The sequence below is a fragment of the Carassius auratus genome, chromosome 21 (assembly GCF_003368295.1).
Source record: "Carassius auratus strain Wakin chromosome 21, ASM336829v1, whole genome shotgun sequence".
NCBI lineage: Eukaryota > Metazoa > Chordata > Actinopteri > Cypriniformes > Cyprinidae > Carassius > Carassius auratus.
Genome location: NC_039263.1, coordinates 9,264,326 through 9,289,341, shown reverse-complemented (window position 1 = coordinate 9,289,341; position 25,016 = coordinate 9,264,326). Strand labels below are relative to the sequence as shown.

Sequence of the window (25,016 nt, the reverse complement as noted above, 5' to 3'; positions counted from 1 at the left end):
CACACATTAACTCACAATAGTGTGTATCAACTCGTGTGTTGATCATCATAAATATATTGGGTTGTGGTTGATGTACGTACGACTCCTACTGTATGATACTTAAACGCTAACAACAAAAACACGTTAATAAAGGAACTAGATTGCTTATTTTAACAACCTTTACATTTGCCAAATTAGTCATTAACTGTTTATTAACATTTTATATAAAAATAATTGAGAATTGATAAGGACGTGCTATATTTGACATGGGCCTATATTTCTGGACGCATTTACGTTGATTTCAAAATAATATTTCCAAATGTCCAAGGGGCATGTTTATAGGTTTCCATGTTGGACTGGAAAATTAAACAGGAGTACGCATACCAACAACCTCATCTTTTCCTAAACAAACATTTATATAAAAACATCCGCCACGTGTATATATTACATGAAAAGGCGAACTGAAAGGTATAAACACGTGATGCGTGATGACGTCTCAGGTCTTAATGTGACGCTGATTGCTATCGGCTAGCTGGCTGCGTTGTTTCCCTCCATCAACACTGAGCAGAGACCGAAAGTTAGCAAGTTGCTATCCTAAACGGACAACTTCAGATTCACGTTTGTTATAAATTCCGAGCTTTTCGAGTGAGGAATTCTTTGCTTGACGTTTGATTTACTAATCTATGCAAAATAAACGGTAAGTCTGATTACATTTGTTTGATGGCTAAAGTGCGTTTCAAGCCTGACTGCTAGCAAGTTAGCATTTTTAGTGAGCCATGTGAAAGTAAGAACTTTGCGTATGGTATTTGTATGTCTGTATGGTAGATTAAATAAATCGAAAGGTTTTTGAAACCGGTTACATTTTAAATCGATTTATAGAAGCTCGCTACAGCTCCACGTATTTATATTTCAAACAAACTTTAATGTAAGCACATGACGGCTACCTTTTTTGGCTCCTAGCTGCGTTGGTTCGCACTTGCCCGTGCAAACTGGTTCTCTCAGGTTTAATCCGGCGCATACCAAAATTTATGTTGAAATATATTGGTAAGTTTTAGATATTAATTATCAAACCACACACAAAAACAAAACGAATTACACATTCCCACAGGCCATAGGTCAACTGAAATTAAATTTCTGGCGCCTAACATCGCTATACGTCAGAACTGGCCAGAACAATAATTAGACTTCAAGTTATTTAACGATACTTGAAACCTATTTATCTGACACATAATGTTTTTTTTGTTGTTTTGAAATTTTATATTCGTGTTCTCACATTTATCTCTGATTTACCTTTAGGTTATAAGTTAGCTGGTGCGCTTAGACTACTCGTGAAAGAATATTTGTTTCTTTAAGGATATTTGAATAAATATGATAATGAATTATTTAGATTTTGTGGCTGTGTACAAGCTACCATTCAGTTTATAAAAGCAACTTTATTAACCCTGCAAAGCCTGACATATGAATTTTTATATATATATATATATATATATATATATATATATATATATATATATATATATATACATACAAGCAAAAATATGCATTTTGGTGCTTTTGCTGTTATTTTACATTGTTAAAACATGAGCAATGTAATACAATGATGAATCTTAACATGAAAATCTAAAGTCTTAAGATTATGAGCAAAATTCAGCATGGTAGTGAACAAAATGTTGGATCACCTAATAATAACAACCATATATGTACTGAATAAATTGATTGTTAGTAAATCAGCTGAAGTGTGTTTCCTGTGCTAGAGCTGAAAGCTTTTGTCTTTTGTGCAGACATATGCAGGCTCTCTAGCAGTGCAAGATGTTCAACAAATCTTTTGGAACTCCCTTTGGGGGAGGGACGGGAGGATTTGGGACTACTTCAACATTTGGACAACAAAGTAAGTTAAGAAGTATGCCAAGGTATTTTTTATGTCAAGAAATTTGAGTAAATATTGAATTAATACTGTACAGAGTCAAATAATTTTGTTACCTTTATCGCCAGATACTGGATTTGGAGCAGCAGGGGGCTTTGGATCTGCAGCATTTGGGGCAACAAACAACACCGGGGGACTGTTCGGGACCACCCAGAACAAACCTGGTATGCTGTAGCTGGAAGTGTATGCAAAATCTCACAGCCATCTTTAAAATGCCTTTAAATCAATCAGTTTTTAGAGATGTAACATGACAACGTGATCCTGCCTGTTGGTTTTGCAGGACCTGTAGTTCTCACTGATTTGATTTTACTCTGCATTTTAGTCATTTGCAAACTAGAGCAAGATACTGGTGACTTAAGCTGTAATAGACCAAAAATTGCTGCTGACTAAATCATCTCTAAAGTGAGTTTGCTAATAATGAATGCATCCAATTCTATCAGGTGTTGACTCACTGAGAAAACCTGGCGGACAATTATTGCTGTAAAGGTGGTTTTGAGAAAAGATTGTTTAAGAGTAGTCCGATAAGAATGTTGTATTTAGTCAACAGTGTGATTTGTATTAAAATATGTATCTGTCCTCAAGGTGGCCTATTTGGCTCAAGTACCTTCAGTCAGCCTGTCACATCCTCCACTAGTAGTGGGTTTGGGTTTGGTGCTACCAGTGGCACATCAAACAGCCTTTTTGGAAGCACCAACACTGGAGGTGGAGGATTGTTTTCCCAGCAGAATAATGCCTTTGGTGCCACCAAGCCATCCACTTTTGGCAGTAAGTTTCCTGCAGCATTCCGATGTAGCTAAAATATTTGATTTATTGTAGAAGTAGTGTCTTGGATTAAAATAATAGCTCTGATATAATGAACCTAAATAACTGTTTGAATTGCTTTGCAGCTTTCGGTACCAGCACCAGTAGCGGTGGATTATTCGGGACAACCAATACAACATCCAACCCATTTGGAGGAACATCAGGGTCTTTGTTTGGGTCCTCAAGTTTCACTGCTGCTCCCCCTGGCACAACGATCAAATTCAATGTTCGTTTAGAAATTATTATACTTTCGTTTTTTCCCCCCTTTATACTGGTAATTTAGCTTATTTTTCATACATTGTTTTATACCTAAATCTTTTGCATTTTGCTGCAGCCACTAACTGGGAGTGACACAATGGTAAAAGGAGGTGTAACAACCAGCATCAACACCAAACACCAGTGTATCACTGCCATGAAGGAATACGAGAACAAATCCCTAGAGGTGTGCTGGATTCTCTTGTTGTGATAGTTTTTTTTAGTACTTGGCAGCCTGCTGAAATTGTCACAAGCCCTGTTTTTCAGGTCCTTTGATAAACGGTCTGCAGAGAACAAAATGTGTAACAAATCTGTTGTCTAGAGTTTTTAGGATTTAAAGCCACGTTGAAATATCTATGCCTTTCTTTCTTTGATTTTAGGAATTGAGGTTTGAGGATTACCAGGCAGGAAGGAAGGGTCCCTCCAACCCCATGGCAGCTGGCACGGGTGGCCTCTTTGGTGCAGCAGCTGCACCTACTCCCAGTACTGGCACTGGACTCTTTGGATCCTCCGCTCCAAACACTGGCTTCAGCTTCGGCCAGAACAAGACCTCATTTGGCACAAGTAAGTGGTTCTTTCTTATTTTTCATTTTTATAATTTACATTTTTTTTTTATTTTGAGTATGCTAAGTCTTTGCACTGCAGGCACTGGGGCATTTGGTACAACTACAGGAAGTTTATTTGGCCAGCCGCAGCAACAGCAGCAGCAGCAACAACAACAACAACAGCAGCAACAGCAAGGTTCCAGTCTCTTCAAGCCATTTGGCTCCGCTACCACCACCCAAAACAACACCTTCTCCTTTGGCAACAGCAGCAGCATGGTGAGTTTCTGCAGTAGTAAAATTCTGCTCTGGCTTAACTAAAAATTCTTAACTGATATTATTAATCTAACATCTGGGCCCAATTCATCATAAGACTAAAAGTAGCTAATAAATTAAGGATTTAGGAAAAAATGTTAAACATAATGGGTGTCAATCCTAAATTTAGGACTTCTAAATGTTTGCTCTAAGAGTATTTCACCATGTGTTTTAGTGCTAAACTAGCTCCTAAATCTGTGAAAGGTTAGGAGTAGTAGGCTACTAGTAATTAAGACCAAGCCACAAACTGTTCCTAAGATGGCTTTTGCCAGGCAATTTGCCTCTGAATGTAAATATTTTAGAAACATTTGATAAATTAATGACCTTTTAGAAATGTATCATCAGAGGTTACCCCAATTCCAAATTTTCATTTGATTTATATCTTTGTTTTCATTAACCAATTTGGCAAGAACTTACAGCTGTTCTTTAGTCTAGTCTACTGTGTTAATTATAAGGCTGTTTATATGCATATGCATTATATATGCATTTTGCTAATTGTTTTTGAGAAGCTTACATGTATGAAGCTGACAAAAAGCTGAGCATGTACTTTTTTAATTTGTGACACTTATCCTGAACATTTTAAAATCTTTATTTTAATGTGGTCAGGGGTGTAGTTTGTGGGGAATAGGGAGATACAACCCCCCCAATAATCGAACCTAGCAAGTACAACCCCACCAATATTTATACCATTGTTAATGAAAACCTCAAATCAGGCTATTAATTTATTATTTGAATCGCGCCTTCTGCATTTATAAAAGTGCTAACTTGCAAACTGAGCATGGCAGAATCACTGTATACTCTGTGTGCGTTAACTAGTGAGCTCAAAGTGTGTTAAGATTAGCGCAAGCCAATCCTATTGCAAAGCTGATGGTCAAATATGTGATCTATTTTAATTATTCAGAGAAACAGCCACTTTAAAATGCTATGGAGAAAGTCGCACAGTAGGTATAAAGGCAAAATAAACTAAAAAGAGCAGAAAGCAGTCTTGAACCAGCACTAACATGTTTTAAAATCTTTTTTTTAATTACTCATGACCACCTTCGCTAGACTTTATCATGTTTTATTGTAGGTTTATTTATTGTGTAAAACTTAGTCTGACTTGTAGAATTTACATTAGATAATCTGTAATAAGTGATACTGCAACCCAAAATGAATATTGTCAATAATCACTTACCACCATGTCGTTCCAAACCCGTTTTGTTCATCTTCGGAACACAATTTAAGAGATTTTGGATGAAAACCGGGAGGCTTGTGACTGTCCCATAAACTGCCAAGGAAGTTACACTGTCAAAGTCCAGAAAAGTATGAAAGACCGATGTCAGAGTAGTCCATCTGCTATCAGCTAACATAATACTTTCTCGTATGCCGTCATCAAGCAAATAAGCATTTATATAATAATAAAGTGTATGTGAAAGTATCTCAATGCGTGCGGTCTGAGCATCTAATAGTTCAGCATTCCAAATGGCATAAATGAAAGCAAAGTTAAAGTAAAACACGGCAGGTGGAAGCACAGACTGTCAAGCAATGGACACGTGTCTCGCAGTGCAAATTCAGTGCAATGAAGCCCGCCACGTCTCGAGCACGCACACGTGCCAAATGCGGGAGAAATAAACAAGCTCAGAATCATTTCTGAAACGTTGAAGAGAGAATCGCGATGCATTCGAGAATCAAATTTTTTTTTCTCACACCCCTATTTGTGAATGGGTTTTAAGAGAGAACCCATAGCTAAAACATTTACTGCTGTTTAGGAGAACTCTTAGTGGTAAGATTAAATGTTTTGTGAATGAGCCCTGGTTAATGCTGCGCTTCATCCAATATTCTTATTTTTAAGGGCATGTTTGGCAACACGGCTGCCTCTCAGGCTGGAGGACTGTTTGGAAACACTAACACAAGTTCTGCCACAGGCTTCGGTACAGGAATTTTCGGCCAAACGAACACTGGCTTTGGGAATGTGGGAACACAGGTGACTTCTAGAGAGGATATAGTAACCTTTTTTTACTTTATTTATTTATTTTTCAAAAGTCAATTTTAGGTTTTCAAATGTAAGTTAGAATTATTTTGCATTGTTTTACTAAACGGTTAACTTGTCCTCTTTATTTCACAGAGTCTTTTTGGTAATAAGCCTGCTGGATTTGGCACCACCACCACTAGCGCACCCTCCTTTGGAACAGGCACTGGTCTGTTTGCAAATAAGCCTACGCTTACTCTAGGGGCTAACACAAACACCTCAACCTTTGGTAAGCCTTTAACAATAAAATTGTATAATGTTAACACTGTCTAGTATTTTCTATAATCAGATTATTCTCAGTTTTGGTGAAGTGGTGGGTGCCATTTCAACAGTGTGCACTTAGATATGATCTAAAAATTCTGATATTTCTTCTCAATGTCAATGTTGGTGTACTTTTAAAGGATTTGGTGCACCTGGTACTGGTGGGGGTCTCTTTGGGAACAAAACTGCTCCAACAGGCCTGGGAACAGGACTGGGAACTGGCTTTGGAGGAGGTATCTTTTAAGGAGCACGATTTTTGTAGTAATTTGTTATTGTAAGAAAAAAACATGGTTTTTGAGTATTAGTCTGTATTTTCAGTTGCAGGAGCTGGCCAGACGTCATTGTTTGGGAACAACCAGAACAAGCTGGGCTCCACCCTAGGGTCAGTGGGTACCTTCGGCACTGGAGGCTTCAACACTGGAGCCAATACTCTGAATTTTGGGGCTCCTCAACAGCCTGTTGGTCAGTGCAGATGCTTCATAAATGATTTAATTCCCATAATTGGATGTGGTCATGTTAAATTGAGTACTTCAGGTGAGGTAGAGCTCTTTGAGATTCTGTAAAATAAATAAATGGTATACTGTTTTGTTCACAGCTCTGACAGACCCTAATGCATCAGCTGCGCAGCAGGCTGTCCTCCAACAGCAGATCAATGCATTGGCCTACTCTCCTTTTGGAGACTCACCTCTCTTCAGAAATCCACTTTCAGACCCAAAGAAGAAGGAAGAGGTTTGATTTTAGTTTACATGGCCCTTACACACACATATATATATATATAATATCAGTGAGGGACGCTGTAAAAGACCACTTGTTTTTTTTTTTTCACCACATGTCCTGCTAACATATTTTCTCCATCACTAGCGTCTGAAGCCCACAAATCCAGCTGCCCAGAAAGCCCTGACTACTCCTACTCAGTACAAACTGACCCCTCGTCCTGCCACCCGTGTTCGTCCCAAAGCTCTGTCCTCCTCGGGCTCCTCCAAATCTCAGCTCTTTGATGGACTTGATGATAATGAACCCTCTTTTAACAATGGAGCCTTCATGCCTAGGTAAGAACCTGAGGTCATAACACCAGTTACTCTTATTGCTTATGGTAGCTCAAGATGTAGTGCGCTAACTAAAGTGTTCCTGTCTGCTTGTTTTTCTTTTAGGAAGAGCATAAAGAAGCTAGTTTTGAAGAATCTGAATAACAGCAGTCTGTATAACAGCTCTGTGAACAGAGAGGCTGATGACTTGGCCTCCCCTTCAGAATACCCACAAAACGGGCTCCGGTAAGTTCACACTAGTTCCGAACCATTAAGTTAGTAAAGATGCAACCATATATTTCAATGTTTTCCTGTCACGCTTTAGTCTGAGTATGGATGAAGGAGAGACCAGAGATGTGACTGTGGAGAGAAGTGGGGAGGATGATCTGGAGGTCTCCAAGTTCTACACAAACCCGATCACCAAACCAATTCCACACGCCCAGCCAAGCCCCTTGCTACAGGACACAATCTTGGAGTTCAACATACGGGGAACTGCCAGTCATCGCAATGGCCTGGAGGCTAGCAGCGAGGACATATCTCTAGCAGAGGATTCCATTCAGGAGGAAAGAGATGAGGAGCTGGAGGCTCTGAGACCACCTCACCCAGCTGGTATGCTCGTCTCTGTTGACATTCTTCAAAACATACTATACTTAATAGGCTACAAATCTATTTCTGATATTACTTCTGTCCTTTCTCAGGTATAGTTCTTTCCCGTATGGGCTACTACACCATCCCATCAATGGAAGAGCTGGGAAGGATGTTGAATGAGAACGGGGAGTGTATTGTGGAGAACTTCACTGTCGGCAGGAAAGGTAAAAGTATTGCATGAAGCAGCACCATGCACCAAAAACAAATTAAAATCTACTCTAGTCAACATTTGAAGTGGATCAAAACCTTTCGTCAAAGTTGTTCTAAAACATTAATGGGTTAGTTCACCCAAAAATCCAAATTATGTCATTAATGACTCGCCCTCATGTCGTTCCAAACCCTATTATTATTATTATTGAAAAAGCTGAATATAATTTTTTTCAGGTGTCTTTGATGAATAGAAAGTTCAGAAGATCAGCATTTATCTGAAATATAAATCTTTTGTAACATTATAAATGTAAATTTAAAGCATCCTTGCCAAATAGAAGTATTAATTTCTACAACAATAAAAAATAAATAAATGAAGCTTTTGAATGGTATTGCATATAATGTTACAAAAGCTTTTTATTTCAGATAAATCTGATCTCTGGATCTTTATATATACATCAAAGAATCCTGAAAAAAATTTGAATATTAATAATAATAATAATGTTTCTTAGCAGCAAATCATCATATTAGAATTTCTGAAGATCATGTGACACTAGAGAATGGAGAAAATTCAGCTTTGATCACAATAATAAATTACATTTTAAAATATATTCAAATAGAAAGCAGTTATTTTAAATCATAAAAATATTGCACAATATTACTGCTTTTGCTGTATTTTGGATCAAATACAGGCAGGCTTGGTGAGCAGAAGAAACTTCTTTAAAAAAAAAAAAAAAATTTAACTTAACGCTACCATTCAAAAGCTTTTGACTGTAATCTCTCTTAAAATACTTTACTGGGTTATGATATTCAAAACAGTACTGAGCTAGATTAAGCTTTGATCTCTGCAAACCAAACTATCACATTAATCAAATATTTAATAATAATGTTAAATATCGTAAAGCAGCTTGATTTAAGGTATTGCATAAAAATACTATAGACCTGACGTGAATGCTTTACTGAGCTCGTGCAAACATCCACATCGGTGTAATAAGATGCATTTTAACTGCTGCTTTCACACTGCTGTTTTTTTATTTTATTTTTTTATTTCGTTATTGAGAGAAAGGCAGGCGTAATATATTTTCAGATCCAAAACCATTCGGTTCGGCTCGGGTGACTGTGAAAGGTTTCTCTGAACAGTGCTGAGCGCTGTGTCTCTTATTTTGAATTGCATAGAGGAGGACTGAATTACAGTCTTGTGCTACAGCGCCACACTGGTCAAACCGCATTATTGCCGAATGCAGGCTCCAAATTAGGTCAAATTAAAATCAAACACCACTCTACAAAAAAAATATTTGTCTACAGTTTTTTTTTTTTTTTTTATTGTCGATAATGTCGACTAATTGTTTCAGCCCCACTGTCCATGTCCAGAAAGTTAATAAAACCATTATCAAAGTAGTCCGTGTGACATCAGAGGGTCAGTTAGAATTTGTTGAAGCATTGCAAATACATTTTGGTCCAAAAAAAAAAAAAAATTATGACTTTATTCAGCATTGTCTTCTCTTCCGGGTCTGTTGTGAGTGCGTTCACGACACTGTTGACGTGTTATCTTTGTTATTGGGCGCACCAGAAAACACGTCACCAGCGTCGTGAACCGTAGATGCCGTACATTCATTTTCAATGGAGATATTTTACAAAAATATTGTAAACCGTGATGAATGGAGGTTTTACGGGTTTGGAACTACATGAGGGTGAGTCATTAATGACATTAATTTTTGGGTGAACTAACCCTTTAACCAAAATGTGTTCTTGTCTTAAGACAACTTTGAACATTTATCAACTGCTGACTACTGTAAGTAGCACATAAGTGGAGTATGAAAATGTTTTTTTTTTTTTTTTTTTTTTGCAGGCTATGGATCCGTTTTCTTCTCTGGTGAAGTGAATCTTACTGACATGAACCTGGATGAGATTGTGCACTTCAGGCGTAAGGAGATAATTGTGTACCCTGATGACAAAGACAAGCCTCCTGTTGGAGAGGGACTAAACAGGTAATGTGCATGGATTGCTTCTGCCTCTTCCTCAAATGCTTTGGTCGCTCTTTAAAACTGAGGTTCTTTTTGTTGTTGCAATGTATTTTGTTTTCTTGTAACACACAGACGTGCCGAGGTGACTCTAGATGGTGTGTGGCCAAATGACAAGACAACATGCTCTCAGATTAAGAGTCTAGACAGGCTGACTGAGATGAACTACGAGGGCCGGCTTGAGGCAGCCTCTCGCAAACAGGGCGCCCGTTTCTTGGAATACCGACCTGAAACTGGCTCCTGGGTCTTTGAGGTAAGTGCGTATTCACCAAATTCCATTTATGTCTCTATTTTCAGTCCACGTTTTATTTTCTGACTGATCTTGAATTGCGTAGTTATCTCAAATGTTGCCAATATACCCTTAACAGGTGGCCCACTTCTCAAAGTACGGACTCCAGGAATCTGATGAAGAAGAGGAAGTCCCCCCGGCAAAGCTTGACCTGAAGAAGCTGAAGACCGGTGTTCCACCTGGGATCCCACAGCTTCCACTGACCCAGCAGCAGATGGCACCACAGGCTCAGGTAGACTGAGGAGCACACTGGGTCTGACACACATTGGTCTCCAGGGGCAACTAAAGTGCACTTTTACCTGCTGTGCTCCCCGCAGTCCAGATCAATACTAGCAGCGGGGAGAGAGCAAAGGGATTTAGTGGTTCAAATGCTTTTCATTTGTGATGCCAAGAGATCAGAAGTTATTGAAATGCTGTTCACACATTTTAAATATTAAGAGTTTACAGAGAAAGTTAATTATAAGGGGAGTTGCCTTTTATTTGTATAATAATATATTTTACCGTTTTTCTTTGCAGTTGAAATTAACAGGTGCTTTAAATGTAAAGCCTATACTTTTAATTTTGAGTGGAATATACATTTTTACAGCATTTTCTTTAATGAACATATTAATTTTAGACAGAATGATAATACAGGGGTAATTCTGAATGTGTTTTGAGTGGAATAAGTTGCAGCCAGGCATTATGCTTGGGTTCTTTTATCTTTGCCAAAATATGAAGCATGTTTGTATGTTATGATATTTCTGTAACACACAAGCAAAGAGTTTGTTTGACCATTTATATTTTAGATGTACTTTTAACAGGTGATTTGAAAAACATAACATGCAGTCTGTCTAATATTTTACAAGTATGAGCTTGTGGGGTTTCAGATTGTTTAGTTGGAATTATAGCAGTGAAATATGTATGAATGGCACTGTGTGAATTTGTTTTGGTTTTGTCATGTATTTTATTGAAAAATAAAGGTACAATAAAAAAAATGTTTGTCAGGACAATTCATGGCTACACAATGCTTTCATAGCAATGGTTTGAATAGAAAGCAACTAGAACCTTGATGTCTTAAATTATTTTGGTAAGTTATAATTGCTTTCTGTCAACTGTAATTTCGCTAAAGGGGTCTGCTAGTGATGAAAAATTAGGTTTAACTGTTCTCTACACTTGGATCGAGAGTGACAACTTGATCTCTTTGTATCCATGTGTGTAGAGTACAGCATTTCTTGAGCTGCTCAGCCGTGTGTCAGAGTTGGACAGTGACATGGCTGACATTACTCAAGAACACCTGGCAGACAGTGTTTTGGGTGATGAGGACGGAGAGAGAACTTTGGAGGAGAAGCTGAGATCTGAGACTCCTGCTGAGCACGAGCCAGTGTCTGCATCGAGTCAGATTGCTTCCTCAATGGGCATCAACCCTCATACCTTACAGGTAGCGTGTGTGTAACAAAGTCATAGATTAGAAACGAGTCATATTCTGTTGATTTAATTCATGTTGATTTGTTTTCTATACAGATCATGAAGGCCTCTCTCTTTGCAGAAGATGATGAATGTGACTTGTTTCAAGAGCATGGTGCTTCAAAGCTCCTACAGGATGTGGCTTCCCCCAAAGTCTTGCTTTCTGGAGCTGGTCGGCAATCAAGTATGCCAGCCTAATATATATAATACAATTAACATAATAGTGGGAAATGTACTTCTTGAAACATGTCTGATATTGTGGCTTTTCTATCACAGTTGGAGCCCTTTTACAAACCAAGTTCACCTCAGGAGGAGGACTTTTTTCCCAGTTGCCAGAGGCTCCTTTTAGTGGAATACCTAAGAGGCTTAGCAAGTCACTAGCATCAGAATCTCCATGGCCATCTTTGGGTCCGTCCTTCCTGTTGCCAGCCCCTCCTCCAGAACCTACTCTTCGGACTGTTGGGGCCCGCAGGCTTGGGGGGCCAGTACCTCTGGAGAGCTCCATAACTCTAGGAAAAGGCCGTTTGCTGATGGATGCTGCTTTGTTCAGAGGGCGATCTTTCAGAGTGGGCTGGGGTCCCAACTGGACCCTGGTGCACTGTGGAGATCAACTTAGTGTCACAGAGGCAATGAAGGAGCAGTCAGCAGAGATCATGGGATTTGGTTTCTTACCCAAACCTACCAAAAGCAAACCGTAAGTTTAGCGTCTCTATAGTTTATCGGTGCACACAATGCACAACTAAAGCGCAGAAGAATGTTTCTCAATTTTTCCCTTTGTTGCATCATACTAGGATCACTGAAAGTCCATTTAAAGTGCGTATGGAACAGGTGGTCGGCCTGGAGCCAAAACAGTCAGCAGAGAGCCTTGCTCTGTATCACAGACCACTGGAGATTGGTCTAAAGTACAGCACAATCAACACAGAGGACTACTGTCCCTTCATCCAGCCAGCAAAAGGAGTGGATGCTCTGCATGGTTATGCAGAGTGGATTATGGAAGTCAACAAAGATATAAGAGGAGGGGATGGTATGCAGTGCTTTCTTGTTTTCTTCTTCCTTTCTCAGGAGGATTTATAAATCTATAATCATTTACTCACTCAAGTTGTTCCAAACCTTGATATTTTGAAGATTATAGTTAACCAATCAGTTTTTGGACTCCATTGACTTCCATAGTATGAAAAAAAAAAATATATGAAAGTCAATGGGAATCATAACTTTTCTTTTCTTATATTTAGCTATTGACAGTAAAGTCATTTTATAGTGCTAAAGAGCAGTTCAATTTCTTATAAATGCTTTTTTGTTTTGTTTTTAACATTCTACTCACTTTTTAAATTTTCCCAACCTTTAGACAGTTGTTTGTGTATATATAAAATTCTTAATGGATGATAAATCATTTGAAACATAAATGTGTATTAAATCAGTTTGATTTTCCACATTAGCTTGTCTGGCCCATTGGCGCCAAGTTTGGACCTTGTGTGCTGCTCTTTGGGGTCGTCTGGGTGACCGGGATGTGGAGACTGAGCAATACTCCGATTACCAGCAGCAGCTTGAGAGGCGGAGGAGTTTCTCGCACTGGCTCTCTGAGTGTGCGGCTGAATGCATTGAGGAGGAGGTTGGCCGAGCCCTTCAGCGCAGCCATGCTGAGGCCATATTCAGTTACCTTACTGGCCACTGCATAAGCAAGGCCTGCAAATTGTCCCAGAAGAGTGGTGAGTGTGCAGATTTTTTGCAATCTGAATGCTTAATGTCCAGTCCCATGCCGTACAACAAAATTAGTGATTCTAATAAAGATGGCGTTTGTGTGTGTAGGGGACCATCGTCTTGCTCTGTTGCTGTCTCAGGCTGTTGGCTCTCAGTTTTGTAGAGATCTATTGGCTCTGCAGCTCAGTGACTGGAACGGCATGCAGACCGACTCCTTCATAGAGGAGGACAGACTGCGAATATTTGCTTTGCTTGCAGGAAAACCAGTAAGTATACTATTAAATCTAGATGCATGTTTTTTTGTGTGTTTATGGTCTATAATTTTTTTTTTTTTTTTTTTTTTTTTGTGAAGGTGTGGCAGTCAACAGACAGTTGTATAAATGTGTGCTCCGAGCTTGACTGGAAGCGATGTGTTGCTGTCCATCTCTGGTACATGCTGCCTCCCACTTCATCTGTAGCCGATGCACTCGACAAATATGAATCTGCATTTCAGGTACTTGATCATGGTGTACTTTTTGTTTTCTAATTTATTTGATCAAAAATGCTGTATCTTTGTGAAATCTGCCACCTATTTGAATATTTTGAAATGTAATTATGTAAGTTGCTATTTTCAGCAGGCTTTACTCGAGGCTTCAGTGTTTATGATTCTTCAGAAATCGTTCTTATATACTGATTTGAAGCGAAATAAAATTTATTTGTCAATATTTGTAAAGTTGTTAAAAAAGTTAAGCATTTATGAAATACAAATGTTTTGTAAAAAACATCTTTACCATCACTTTTGATTAATGTAATGCAATCTTGCTGAATAAAAGTTTTTTTTTATTTTCATCAAAAATGTACTGACCCGAAACTTAAGTGTCTTCCCCGACACACAGGATAAAAAAAAAAAAAATTGCTTCTACCTGGTGTGAATAGCCCCATGGGGATCTATTCTTTTGATTCAAAAGTAGGGATGGACGATTGATCAAAGTAATCAAAACCGAAATTCAGAACCTCTAACCGATGTAATTTTCCCATGTCGGTTATTTCATTTTTTTTTTTTTTTAATCCTGTTAATACTTCCCCCTTAAAAGCATACTACTGTGTGTGTAGCCACTTGACTCTGCCTCGTCCAGTCAGTGGCATAAAAGCAAAACATGGAGGTGAACGCCGGTTCAACACATAGTGATGGCCTCATGTCTTCACTAAACTTTGTCAGTTGTATTTGTTTTATGGTTTGGACATTCAAGTGATTAGATGATCGGATGTGTATTATTATATCGAGCTACCATGTTAGCGCTAGGGCGGTCAAGAAAAAAAAAATAGACTTTAGAATATTCGTAGAAAAAAAAAAAAAAAAAAATATCCACATTCAAATGCAAAAATTTTAATTGTAGGTGCCCGTTAAGGAGGCAGATTTAAGGCCCGCCCCGGGTTTACTTCACATTCCGCATTCTGTTCTGTGTCACACCGCTTCATCCGCATAGCTTTCAGAAGGCGGACGAGCTCGAAGAGCAGTACCACTTCTGTCGTCATTCACCTAGTGCATGCGCTGTTGACAGCCGCACACCCCATCCGCGGCAGGCAGTCCGCGAGTCCTTTTGATGACGAAAATTACATAATGTGGATGGATGGTCAAACTATACTTTGGCTTTTATCAGTGGCGCACGAGATGCGATGACAATATAAAAGTGCAGCTAGATGCAGCGCTGCTGCAATGTCAGACAAAAAATTGCGGAAAAAGAGAATGTGGAGAAGATCTTGTTTACGTCAAAAGTGAAACAAAGCCATTCTCACAGAATGCATATTTCACGCATTTTCTAGAGAGGGACAATAAACCCTTATATACCCAATATTCTAATACCCTTGCACTTGCGTCTCACACAATAGAGCCGCATTTTTGGAAAGCCATGTAAAATTAAGGTGGGTTCAGACTTTATTGTGGGCTTTCCCCATCCTACTGCATCTCATGTTTATAGAGCCACACAGATGGGAAATCAAAAATTACCTGTATTACAGTGTATGATGTAGCTATCCATCTGTGTAAACAATGTGCAAAGTAATTAAACCAAAAAGTACACGATTTATAAAGTTATTGGCTTCTAAAGTAAGGAGTCGACTCTGAATCGCTGAAATGAGTCGTTATAGATTTCAAATCTTTTGCCCGTCTCTGTGTACGTCACTAGGAACACTTTGCATAATAATCTCCGCCTACCGTCTTGGGAGAAACGGAACTCTGACCTGCCCCACCCCCCCACACAGACGCTCTGGTTGGTGTGATCGCGTCATGTCGAGGAGACAGTGTGTTTTGAATTGTTCATTACCAACTTTATTTAGAACAATGAGCATCTCCGAATCACAATGCGAAGTATGATTATGAAGTTATGTGCCTGTTTTTTCCCGAGCGTCTTATCAGTATGTGTGCTGTCTGCAGCCTGTCTGCGCTGATCGTCATGTACAAACACGTCATTAAAATGAAGTGTAACTCCGTGAATACTCAACGAAGAGACATGAGAGAGATATCTATAGAAAGCTTGACATGTCTTCTTTAAACAAGTGCTGCCGAAAACAGATATTCTGTGATAAAGTAATCCATATGAAAACAACGCGATGTCTGTTTTTCATGTCTTTCTTCGTTATATGTGACCACGCCCCCGTGCTAAACGCGCTATTCAGATTCAAACTGAAGCGCGTGGCTTGAATACACCCACACAGAAGAAAAAGCAGCGAGACTGTTCAAGTTTTTTATTTTACTGTTTGCTTCGCGGTGAGAGGAATAAGACATAATTCACCCCAAACAGATGCTAATGCATAGTTTACCGTGGAGGTTTGTGCGGAACAACCAATCAAAACTGACTATGTTAGTTGACCAATCAAAACACAGTATGCTACCGAAAGGTGGGGTTTAAGGAAACTGAATCTTTTGAACAGCTTCGCGTGAACCGTTTGGGGATCTCTGAGAATTGAGGTAATTTTAAAATTATATTTTGACAAAATGACAATGTTTTTTAACCTTGGATGGATTTAAACCTAATGTATAGGACTTCTAAACAGTGATTAGCCTGACTAAGTCAGACTTCCTACTTCCGCTCAATTTCATTTCGCTTCTGTACTCAGCCTGATACAGCGTCAGAGCTTTCTGTTTGCCACCGGTCTGGAAACAGCCGGGCCAATCAACGAACAGAGGGCGGGCTGAGAGCCGTGACGTAGATGCTTAGCGCCGAGTTTTACATTGTAGGTTAGAGAAATCGAAAACCGAAACGACCGCGGAAATGGGAAACGAGACACGGGATGCAATTCGCTATGTTATGGAGAACATTCAACTCTTTTTCAAACTGCAAAAGTAGTTTACAGCCATGTTCACTCCGGTATTTCGCTCGCATCATCATGTGTTAACAACAGGTTTACAGTGGAAGTTCAATCATAGATTTGAGTTCGATGCATGATGTCTGTGCTTCGATGCGGCTGTACAGGCGCATAACATACGTCATAACTAAACGTATCTGATTGGCTACGGGTAACCAATGATTTTAAACTTCAGACAAGCGCCCCCTAGCGAGAGAGAAAACACTTCTCTTTTATGCCATTCCACACTCTGTCTACGAAGCGAAGTGAAGTAGCAGAGTCTGGTATTACCAGGCTAAACAGTTATAGGAAGCTTAGAATTTTTTATCTTACTGGCTCTTTAAATAAAAAATTTACTGTTTTATTGGCTTTTACCCCTTTGAATTAAACTATGCATCCACACATGGTACTGTTTTGTTTATAGTTCTTTAAGCTACTTAATTATAATTGGTTTATAAACATTATTTTAAATATTATGCTTTTTTTCAGTCATATTTTTTTTTATGCTTTGAATAAACGTGCGTTAGTAATATTTTGCCCAATGCGGCCTCTTGTGGCCTCAGAAAAGCTTTTGACTTTTCTTCACCCTAACTAAAATTAAGCATTTTAAATTAGAGTATAATTCAAATTTGGATAATATTAATTGCAAATTTGAATTTAGTTTTTCAGCCATTTTGACAGCCCTAGTTCGCACAGCTGCATTGTGGCACGGACTCTCATATAAACAGTAGCTGTGAAGATCGTGGGCACAGAGGAATGCAGAAACTAGTTGTCAGACTGTCCTGTGATTTATCACTAAAGTAGCTAAGAATCTCAAAACTTATTATTGCATATTTTTCTACTTTTTACAACCACAGCTTCACAATAATATAGAGACGGTATGAATAATTCACACATGCAATCACTCTTACTGGTACTGTGCTAATTTATCTTGATCTGATCTTCATTTATCTCTTACACCGAGCAATAATCTGTAAGAAATGTTATGAACATAGATACAATAACTGCTGATAGTGAGCTATGATGTCAGATCGCTCTTTCAAATAATGAGAAAGAATATGCTGATGATGATACCCAGTAGGGGTGTCACTATTTCGATTTTAAATCGAAATCGATTGAAATTAAGTCACAGTCTCGAACTTCGAATTAAAAAATGGAATCGTCGATGCTGCCACGCCCCCATGTTGTATGACGGCAAATCAATGACAAAAATAACCGAGCATTCAACTGATGCTGGCGCGCGCGCTATATGGCTTCCGCGAGAGGAAAACTGAATCGGATGCGAAGAAACGGGAGCCCGCGAGCTCATTTCAAACTCTCGCGCGTCGCGTGACATGTACTCTGCGCGCAATAAAAGCCCTCGCGCACGCATGCTCATTCCCCACATCCTCGTGCTCGATCATCTCACCTCTGCTCGCGCGAACAATTTTATTTTTGTCAGTCGTGGGGCGGGGCTTGCTGTTTTAGTTGTTATCTCAAATGTCATTGGTTATTCCCCTTTTCCTAAAGTCAGTATTCGACGCCTGTTAGAAAATGAGTAATAATTCACTTGACTTGACCCATGACTTCATCAGTGGACCAGATACATGCGAGTAATCATTTCTTTTGCTTGTTTAATTTATTTTTGTCTTTAATGTAATTTAATGCATTGTTTATAGAGTAGATCTTTTGTAGATACTTGATTAACTGGAATTCTTCTGATTGCTAGTGATTGCAGTCTTGTAATAAGAGATACACATATTTTACAGACTGTAATGATGCACACACACACACTGTACATACATACATGCATATATATATATATATATATATATATATATATATATATATATATATAAATCTAAATGAATGACAGTGAAGTGTTTAGCAAGCGTTTTATCTTTAATCTTTTAAATAGATACATCGTAATATTTGAAGGTTAGTTTAGTCATTTTTTATTGTTTTTGTTTGTTTTGTTATGAACTTGAATGTCATCTTTTGTGACTGCACTTACAAAAGAGAAACTGGATGGCAGTTTATTTTAAGTTTTCAATTGACTAAAGATATAAGTTGTTACATTATGTTGTTAATAAAAGTTTTAAATTTGACAGTGTAATGTGGTACATTGCAAACAAAGGTCCGATATTATATTACATAAAAGTCTAGTTTGAAAAATGACAATCTGTGCTTTAAAGAGAATAAATGTAAAAATCGAGAATCGAATCGAACCGTGACCTTAGAATCGAAAATGCAATCGAATCGAGGATTTGGAGAATCGTGACACCCCCAATACCCAGATTTACCTAGCCTTATCTCCAAATGACTACAGCCCCATTGACTCCCTCTGCCAATGCATTGATGAAATTAATAGTTGGATGTGCCAGAACTTTCTTCAGTTAAACAAGGAATAAATCTGAAGTCATTGCATTTGGAAACAAAGATGAAGTTTTCAAGGTGGATGCATACCTTGACTCTAGGGGTCAAACAACTAAAAATCAAGTCATGAATCTTGGTGTGATTCTGGAGACAGACCAGAATGTCAAAAGCAGTAACTAAATCAGCATTCTATCATTTAAAAAACATTGCAAGAATTAGATGTTTTGTTTCCAGTCAAGACTTGGAGAAACTTGTTCATGCCTTTATCACCAGCAGGGTGGACTATTGTAATGGGCTCCTCACTGGCTTTCCCAAAAAGACCATTAGACAGCTGCAGCTCATCCAGAACGCTGCTGCCAGGATTCTGACTAGAACCAGAAAATCTGAGCATATCACACCAGTCCGCAGGTCCTTACACTGGCTTTCAGTTACATTTAGGATTGATTTTAAAGTACTTTTACTCGTGTGTGTGTGTGTATGTAAGTCACTAAATGACCTAGGATCGAGATATATTGCAGATATGTTCACTGAATATAAACCTAACAGAGCACTCAGATCACTAGGATCGAGTCAGTTAGAAATACTAAGGGTTCACACAAAACTAGGATAGTCCACCTTTAGTTACTATGCAGCCCGCAGTTGGAATCAGCTTCCAAAAGAGATCAGATGTGCTTAAACACTAGTCACATTTAAATCTAGACTTAAAACTCATCTGTTTAGCTGTGCAATTATTGAATGAGCACTGTGCAATGTCGAACTGATTGCACTATTTTCACTGTTTTTTATTTTTTATGTAAAATCCTTTTCTGTTTTTAAAATTAATTTTAAGTAAATATTTTAATCAATTTAAAAGTTTTTAAAATTGCTTGCTTTATTTTTATAATTTTTCTTCATGATTATTTTACTTTTATGTAAACACTTTGAATTGCCATTGTGTACGAAATGTGCTATATAAATAAACTTGCCTTCAATAGGAAAAAATATCTCGCCTTTTAATAGTCAATCATATTTACAGTACAAACCTTGTCAGTGAACTATGAGGGCAAAAAAACATAACACAAACAAAATAATTGTTCATTAATCATAATCGAGGTAAAATGTTGAATTAATCAAGGTTTTGATTTAGGCCATAATCGTCCAGCCCTATTCAAAAGCATCATTGCACTGAATTTTCACGTTCACTGTGGAAAGACCTTTAATGTTAAAAGCCCTTGTGTCAGTGACTTTTGTTTAATGCCAGTGCAGTAAGAATAAGAGTATTTGAAGAATTGGAATTAGTTCTAATAGAATTATGTACCATGACAACTAGCAACAGACAATCTGTCATGTCTGCACCCCCTTGTTGAGAGATTCTTGATCAACTATGTACTTTTATATATTTTTAAAATGCGGTAATAACTTTGTGTATTTCAGGGTTCAGAGGAAGTGAAGAGGTATGCTTGCCCTCCTTTACCTCCTTACATGGATGAACTTGAGTTGTTGGGTTTGGATGAAGAGATGGATGAGACTGAATCCAAAAAGCCACTCTATGACATCTGCTTCCACCTGCTCAAACTTTACAGTGACAGGTTTGTAATAGTGTCCACTTTCTTTCCTGATTTTGAATTAATGATTGTGTCCATAGCTTGTGTATTTATGCAGGCTGATTTTTATCATATTTTCCTCTCTTTAGGCACTATAGCCTTCAACAGCTACTAGATCCCAGCACAGTAACTGCTGATCATTTGGACTACCGGCTGAGCTGGCACCTGTGGAACGTATTGCAGGCTCTCAACTACAACCACCTGTCCACCTCATGCCAGGGCTTGCTGCATGCCAGCTATGCTGCCCAGCTGGAGAGTGCGGGATTATGGGAAATGGCAATCTTCGTGCTGCTGCACATACCTGACTCTGGGTGAGTGTCTGCTCTGTTCGGAGTACTCATTTAGTCCTTGATAGGTTTGATATGATCATCATGAGTTGAGTGATTGTACATGAGATGATTTCCTTTTTTCTTTTTTTTTTTTTTTTTCTTTTTTTTTTATAACTGCTTGCAGGCGGAGAGAGAGTGCAGTGAGAGAGATGCTCAACTTGCATTGCTCCCTTGAGGAGACAGAAGAGTCGATGGAGAAAGAGCAGTTTCTCACAGAAAAGTTGCTAATCCCCATCCAGTGGATACATCAGGCCAAGGCAATCCGTGCTTGTAGAGAGGGAGACAAACGTAGTGAGGCTTTGCACCTTTACAAGGCCGGCCATTGGAATCACTGCCATCGGCTTGTCATCCAGCACCTGGCCTCAGGTTTGAATAAACCAAAAGCATGCAAACATTCCTCTTTAAAAAAAAAAAAAAGTCACGTCTGCAGCAGTGCAAGCTACATGCATCTATATATCCGGATATATACGTATTTGTGTGTGTGTATATGTATACATACACACTAATATTTTACAGTTTGAAGTGTAGACTTTTATGAAACAAAGTAATTACTTGCCAATTGTTAAACTCAAACAGCGCTTTATATTAAGTAAACTGAGAAACTGCACAAATTAAGCATTTTCTAGCTATGCTTTAAAGTTTGGGTTGTAACTAAAGTAAAATTGGTTACCAGACTGAAAAACATCTATAAAAGTAAACAAAGTAAAAATTGTAAATCTGTATTTTCTGATTAACCTTTTTTTTTTTTTTTTTTGTAGCTTCTGATGAATTCTGTAATAAACTGTATAATTGTAATAACTGTACTGTAAATTCCACCCTTTTTTTTTTTTTTTTTTCAGACTGCATCATTAACGATAATCATAAGTACCTTCTGGAATTCCTAGAGGGGTTAGCAGTGCCTGAGCGCAGTGTTAAGATTCAGGACTGGGACACGTCTGGACGAGTCTATCTTGATTACATCCATGTCATTCAGACGCTGCAGGACATCCAACAGGTATTCTTGCTGCTCAGGATAGTATGTTGTTCAACAAGAACAAAAGTTTAACAAACTACAAATGTAAACGTCTTCTACTTTTATCTCTAGACTGAAAGCCCGGGTTATGAGCTGGAGCGACTGCATACAGAGGTGACGTCTCTCTGCAGTAGAATAGAGCGCCTCCCCTGCTCCAAAGCTAAAGACAGACTTGCGCAATCAGGTCCGAAAATCATTTGCTGTGTTTTGTGGGAACTTTATACTGCAATAATGTTGCTGCGACGTTAAATTCAACTGCTTTTCTTGTTAATTCATGGAACTGGCTATTATGTTCTGTTATATTATGTTCCTCATGTTTGTAACCTCATTTGATTAACCCTGCATCTCTCTTTCCTTATAGAGATGGCCAAACGTGTGGCTAACATCCTTCGGGTGGTCTTGAGTCTCCAGCAAGGTGGTGAAGGCACCCCAGATCCCAGACACATCCCTCTTTGCCAGCTTGCGCCACACATTGGACGTCTACCCATGCCGGAGGACTATGCTTTAGAGGAACTCCGCAGCCTTACTCAGTCGTACCTGCAAGAGTATGTTATCAGTCACTGAATATCAAGATAAAAGTTTCTCCGTCAGTTCTGCAGTAATAACATGAGTCTTGATTGGGTTAACCTTTTGGCACTCCAATTATATGGCTGTTTCAGGCCGTGGTTGATCTTTTGATGCATATTTAGGCACAATACTTGTGAATAAAGCATTCCCTTGTGTGTTTGTGTAGGAGCTTTTCCCCCCTTTCAAATCCTGTATTGTAGTTATTGAAATGAATGTGAGTGTCTTGAATAGTTAAAAGTATCTCTTTGAATACACCTGTTGATTTCATCTTCCCAAGATACTCGGAGGGAAAATGCCAGATTTGAGAACTTATACATTTGTCTGTTAAGTTAGTGTTACATTGTGATCTATAATCTGATCCATTCTAAGATAAAATACATTGTATTCTGGCCACCAAACAATACATAAAGACTTAAAAATGTAAACATTTCCTTTGGACCATTCTTTTTTCAGTCACTGTTTTTAAATCTTAGTGTGTATACCTTTTGTAAGTACAGTATTTTATTGCTCCCATGGACTTCCTTGGTCTATAAGTTGCAAGCGGGCTTCTGTGGGTGTAAATGATGAAGGTTGCTCAACATGGATTATAATGAGGTTTGGTCTTTTTGAGGACGTTAGCCATTTGTTATTTAAAATGAATCTCTTGACACCAAAATATATGGCAACATTTAAACATCTAAAAGTGTGGGCATATCTATTTTTGTAGGGTTTTCGACATGTTAAAGGTTTGCCTAATGTAAAACGAAATAAATTCAATTCTATTGATCAAAGAAGTTGATCAAAATATATTTTGGGTTTCTAAAGTGTTGGTGATTCTCTGATCTTTAATCAAAGTCAGCCTGACATCTCTTCTGATTAGGATAGGGTTTTACTGATGCAGTTACATTACAGCATTATGTAAACCCCTAATCCTCTCAGGGTTTTTTTTTTGTTTGTTTTTTTTGTTTCAGTGCTACAAATGCTTCAGCCACTAGTAATGTGCTTGTCTCCTCTGTTTATTTTCTAAAAACATTGTAAACAATTAAACAGATTATGTTCCAGGTAATTAGGATTCTTTGAATGGGTGTTTATGGCTGTCAGATTATTGCAGTGCATGAATGTGCTTAATTCTTTTATAAAACTAAGAATAAAATTTTCATTTAAAAATCTGCGTATTTGCGTTGTTTTCATGTATATAGAGAGGGAGAGAGAGTGGTTCAGAACTTTGAGACCAATATGGCTTATGAAAGTTTTATATTTATATACACAAATTATTTCAGAATAACCTAATTACTAAAATATTACCAATTATTAAATTACTAAAAGTAAAGAAAAAATAATATATTTTACTTTACCATACAACACATCTTTTTCTCGAGCTCGACACTCTTCGTCATCATTTACTGTAACAAGCACGCGACACTTCTCTAGCCTCGCGAGTTGCGCATGGATCGTGAGATGCCTGGTAACAATACGGTACGGAACTATGATATTGGAATTTCTGAAATGCTGCATCTGATTCTATAAAAACAGAAGAAATTGTAATCCTCCATCAAGCCACAAAATGAATCCACGTGTCATTTTGGCTTCTCTTCATTTGTTTACCACCACTGGTTTTATTCCAGGTAAGACTGCGCTCACTTTAAGAAATGGATATATCCCGCGTATTTTTCGTATTTATATGAATATCGACTGTACCTTAATAAGATTAAAATTCAGTTTATTTATAGAACTGATATTAATGTTTTACAATCCTTAAACTGGTTATATATTTGTTTCTTTGTATTGTTTTTTTATATATATGTTATTGCAAATATGTGGTTGATAATTACATGTTTCTATGTTTTGGTGTGTTTGTTTGGTTATTTGATAGATACATTAATGTGAATACTTAAATATTACACTTGATAAAGATTTTGGATTAAACATTCGTTTACTCATGGACGTATAAGAGATTATAAAACGGACATGTCCCACACCAATCTGGAATATCTGTGGATCCAACCCTATTGACAGCAGTGAACAGATGTAATTTGTGTTATATTCTCAATGATAATTTCTCATCAACCTGATATTTTGTTCAAGGGGGTTGACTCACTGATAATTAGTGTTTATGATACAATAGATGCATTTAGACCAGAAGTACCCAGAATTTATTTATTTACCTTTGGAGCTTTCTTTCTTTTTTTTTTCTTTATCAATTATTACTTATTATGCAGCACTGGAAATCCTGTGAGTGGTTTGTGTGTACACTGGTGACTCAATTTATTAATAATTAGCAATTTACATACTGGACATTTTTATTATTTTCAAGTCTACACATATAGGAAACTAACTTATTTTTGTTACCCAAATCGTAACTATATATGATACAACAATTCCATATACATTATTGCGTTATGTCTAAAGAATCATTTTTATACACGTTTTTTTGATTAATTTGATACTTTGTAAACACTTGCTCAGTTCATGCTGCAGGACAGCAGTGCTGCCAGCTGGCACGTCGTTTTC

General features: G+C 37.9%; 1 protein-coding gene across 3 annotated transcripts in view; it reads left to right on the top strand.

The window, feature by feature from the left end:
- The first annotated feature begins 474 nt into the window (after window positions 1–474).
- Window positions 475–25,016, top strand: part of nup98 (nucleoporin 98 and 96 precursor) — a 32,720-nt gene continuing 8,178 nt past the window's right edge. The window contains exons 1-33 of one of the 3 annotated variants that reach the window (XM_026195748.1): window positions 483–676; window positions 1,761–1,867; window positions 1,972–2,067; window positions 2,486–2,668; window positions 2,791–2,930; window positions 3,039–3,146; window positions 3,340–3,523; window positions 3,605–3,780; window positions 5,648–5,779; window positions 5,921–6,053; window positions 6,226–6,318; window positions 6,404–6,547; window positions 6,681–6,814; window positions 6,947–7,134; window positions 7,237–7,356; window positions 7,436–7,719; window positions 7,809–7,922; window positions 9,755–9,893; window positions 10,002–10,179; window positions 10,295–10,447; window positions 11,414–11,632; window positions 11,716–11,842; window positions 11,935–12,352; window positions 12,450–12,682; window positions 13,095–13,364; window positions 13,465–13,622; window positions 13,709–13,849; window positions 20,449–20,603; window positions 20,708–20,929; window positions 21,072–21,313; window positions 21,787–21,941; window positions 22,032–22,143; window positions 22,321–23,646. In XM_026195748.1, the coding sequence (XP_026051533.1) occupies window positions 1,789–1,867; window positions 1,972–2,067; window positions 2,486–2,668; window positions 2,791–2,930; window positions 3,039–3,146; window positions 3,340–3,523; window positions 3,605–3,780; window positions 5,648–5,779; window positions 5,921–6,053; window positions 6,226–6,318; window positions 6,404–6,547; window positions 6,681–6,814; window positions 6,947–7,134; window positions 7,237–7,356; window positions 7,436–7,719; window positions 7,809–7,922; window positions 9,755–9,893; window positions 10,002–10,179; window positions 10,295–10,447; window positions 11,414–11,632; window positions 11,716–11,842; window positions 11,935–12,352; window positions 12,450–12,682; window positions 13,095–13,364; window positions 13,465–13,622; window positions 13,709–13,849; window positions 20,449–20,603; window positions 20,708–20,929; window positions 21,072–21,313; window positions 21,787–21,941; window positions 22,032–22,143; window positions 22,321–22,523 (5,433 nt within the window). In that variant the 5' untranslated portion in view covers window positions 483–676; window positions 1,761–1,788 and the 3' untranslated portion in view covers window positions 22,524–23,646. Of the gene's footprint in view, window positions 677–1,760; window positions 1,880–1,971; window positions 2,068–2,485; window positions 2,669–2,790; window positions 2,931–3,038; window positions 3,147–3,339; window positions 3,524–3,604; window positions 3,781–5,647; window positions 5,780–5,920; window positions 6,054–6,225; window positions 6,319–6,403; window positions 6,548–6,680; window positions 6,815–6,946; window positions 7,135–7,236; window positions 7,357–7,435; window positions 7,720–7,808; window positions 7,923–9,754; window positions 9,894–10,001; window positions 10,180–10,294; window positions 10,448–11,413; window positions 11,633–11,715; window positions 11,843–11,934; window positions 12,353–12,449; window positions 12,683–13,094; window positions 13,365–13,464; window positions 13,623–13,708; window positions 13,850–20,448; window positions 20,604–20,707; window positions 20,930–21,071; window positions 21,314–21,786; window positions 21,942–22,031; window positions 22,144–22,320; window positions 23,647–24,031; window positions 24,131–25,016 lie in introns of those variants that run through there. The other 2 variants (XM_026195746.1, XM_026195745.1) reach the window with 2 other exon arrangements.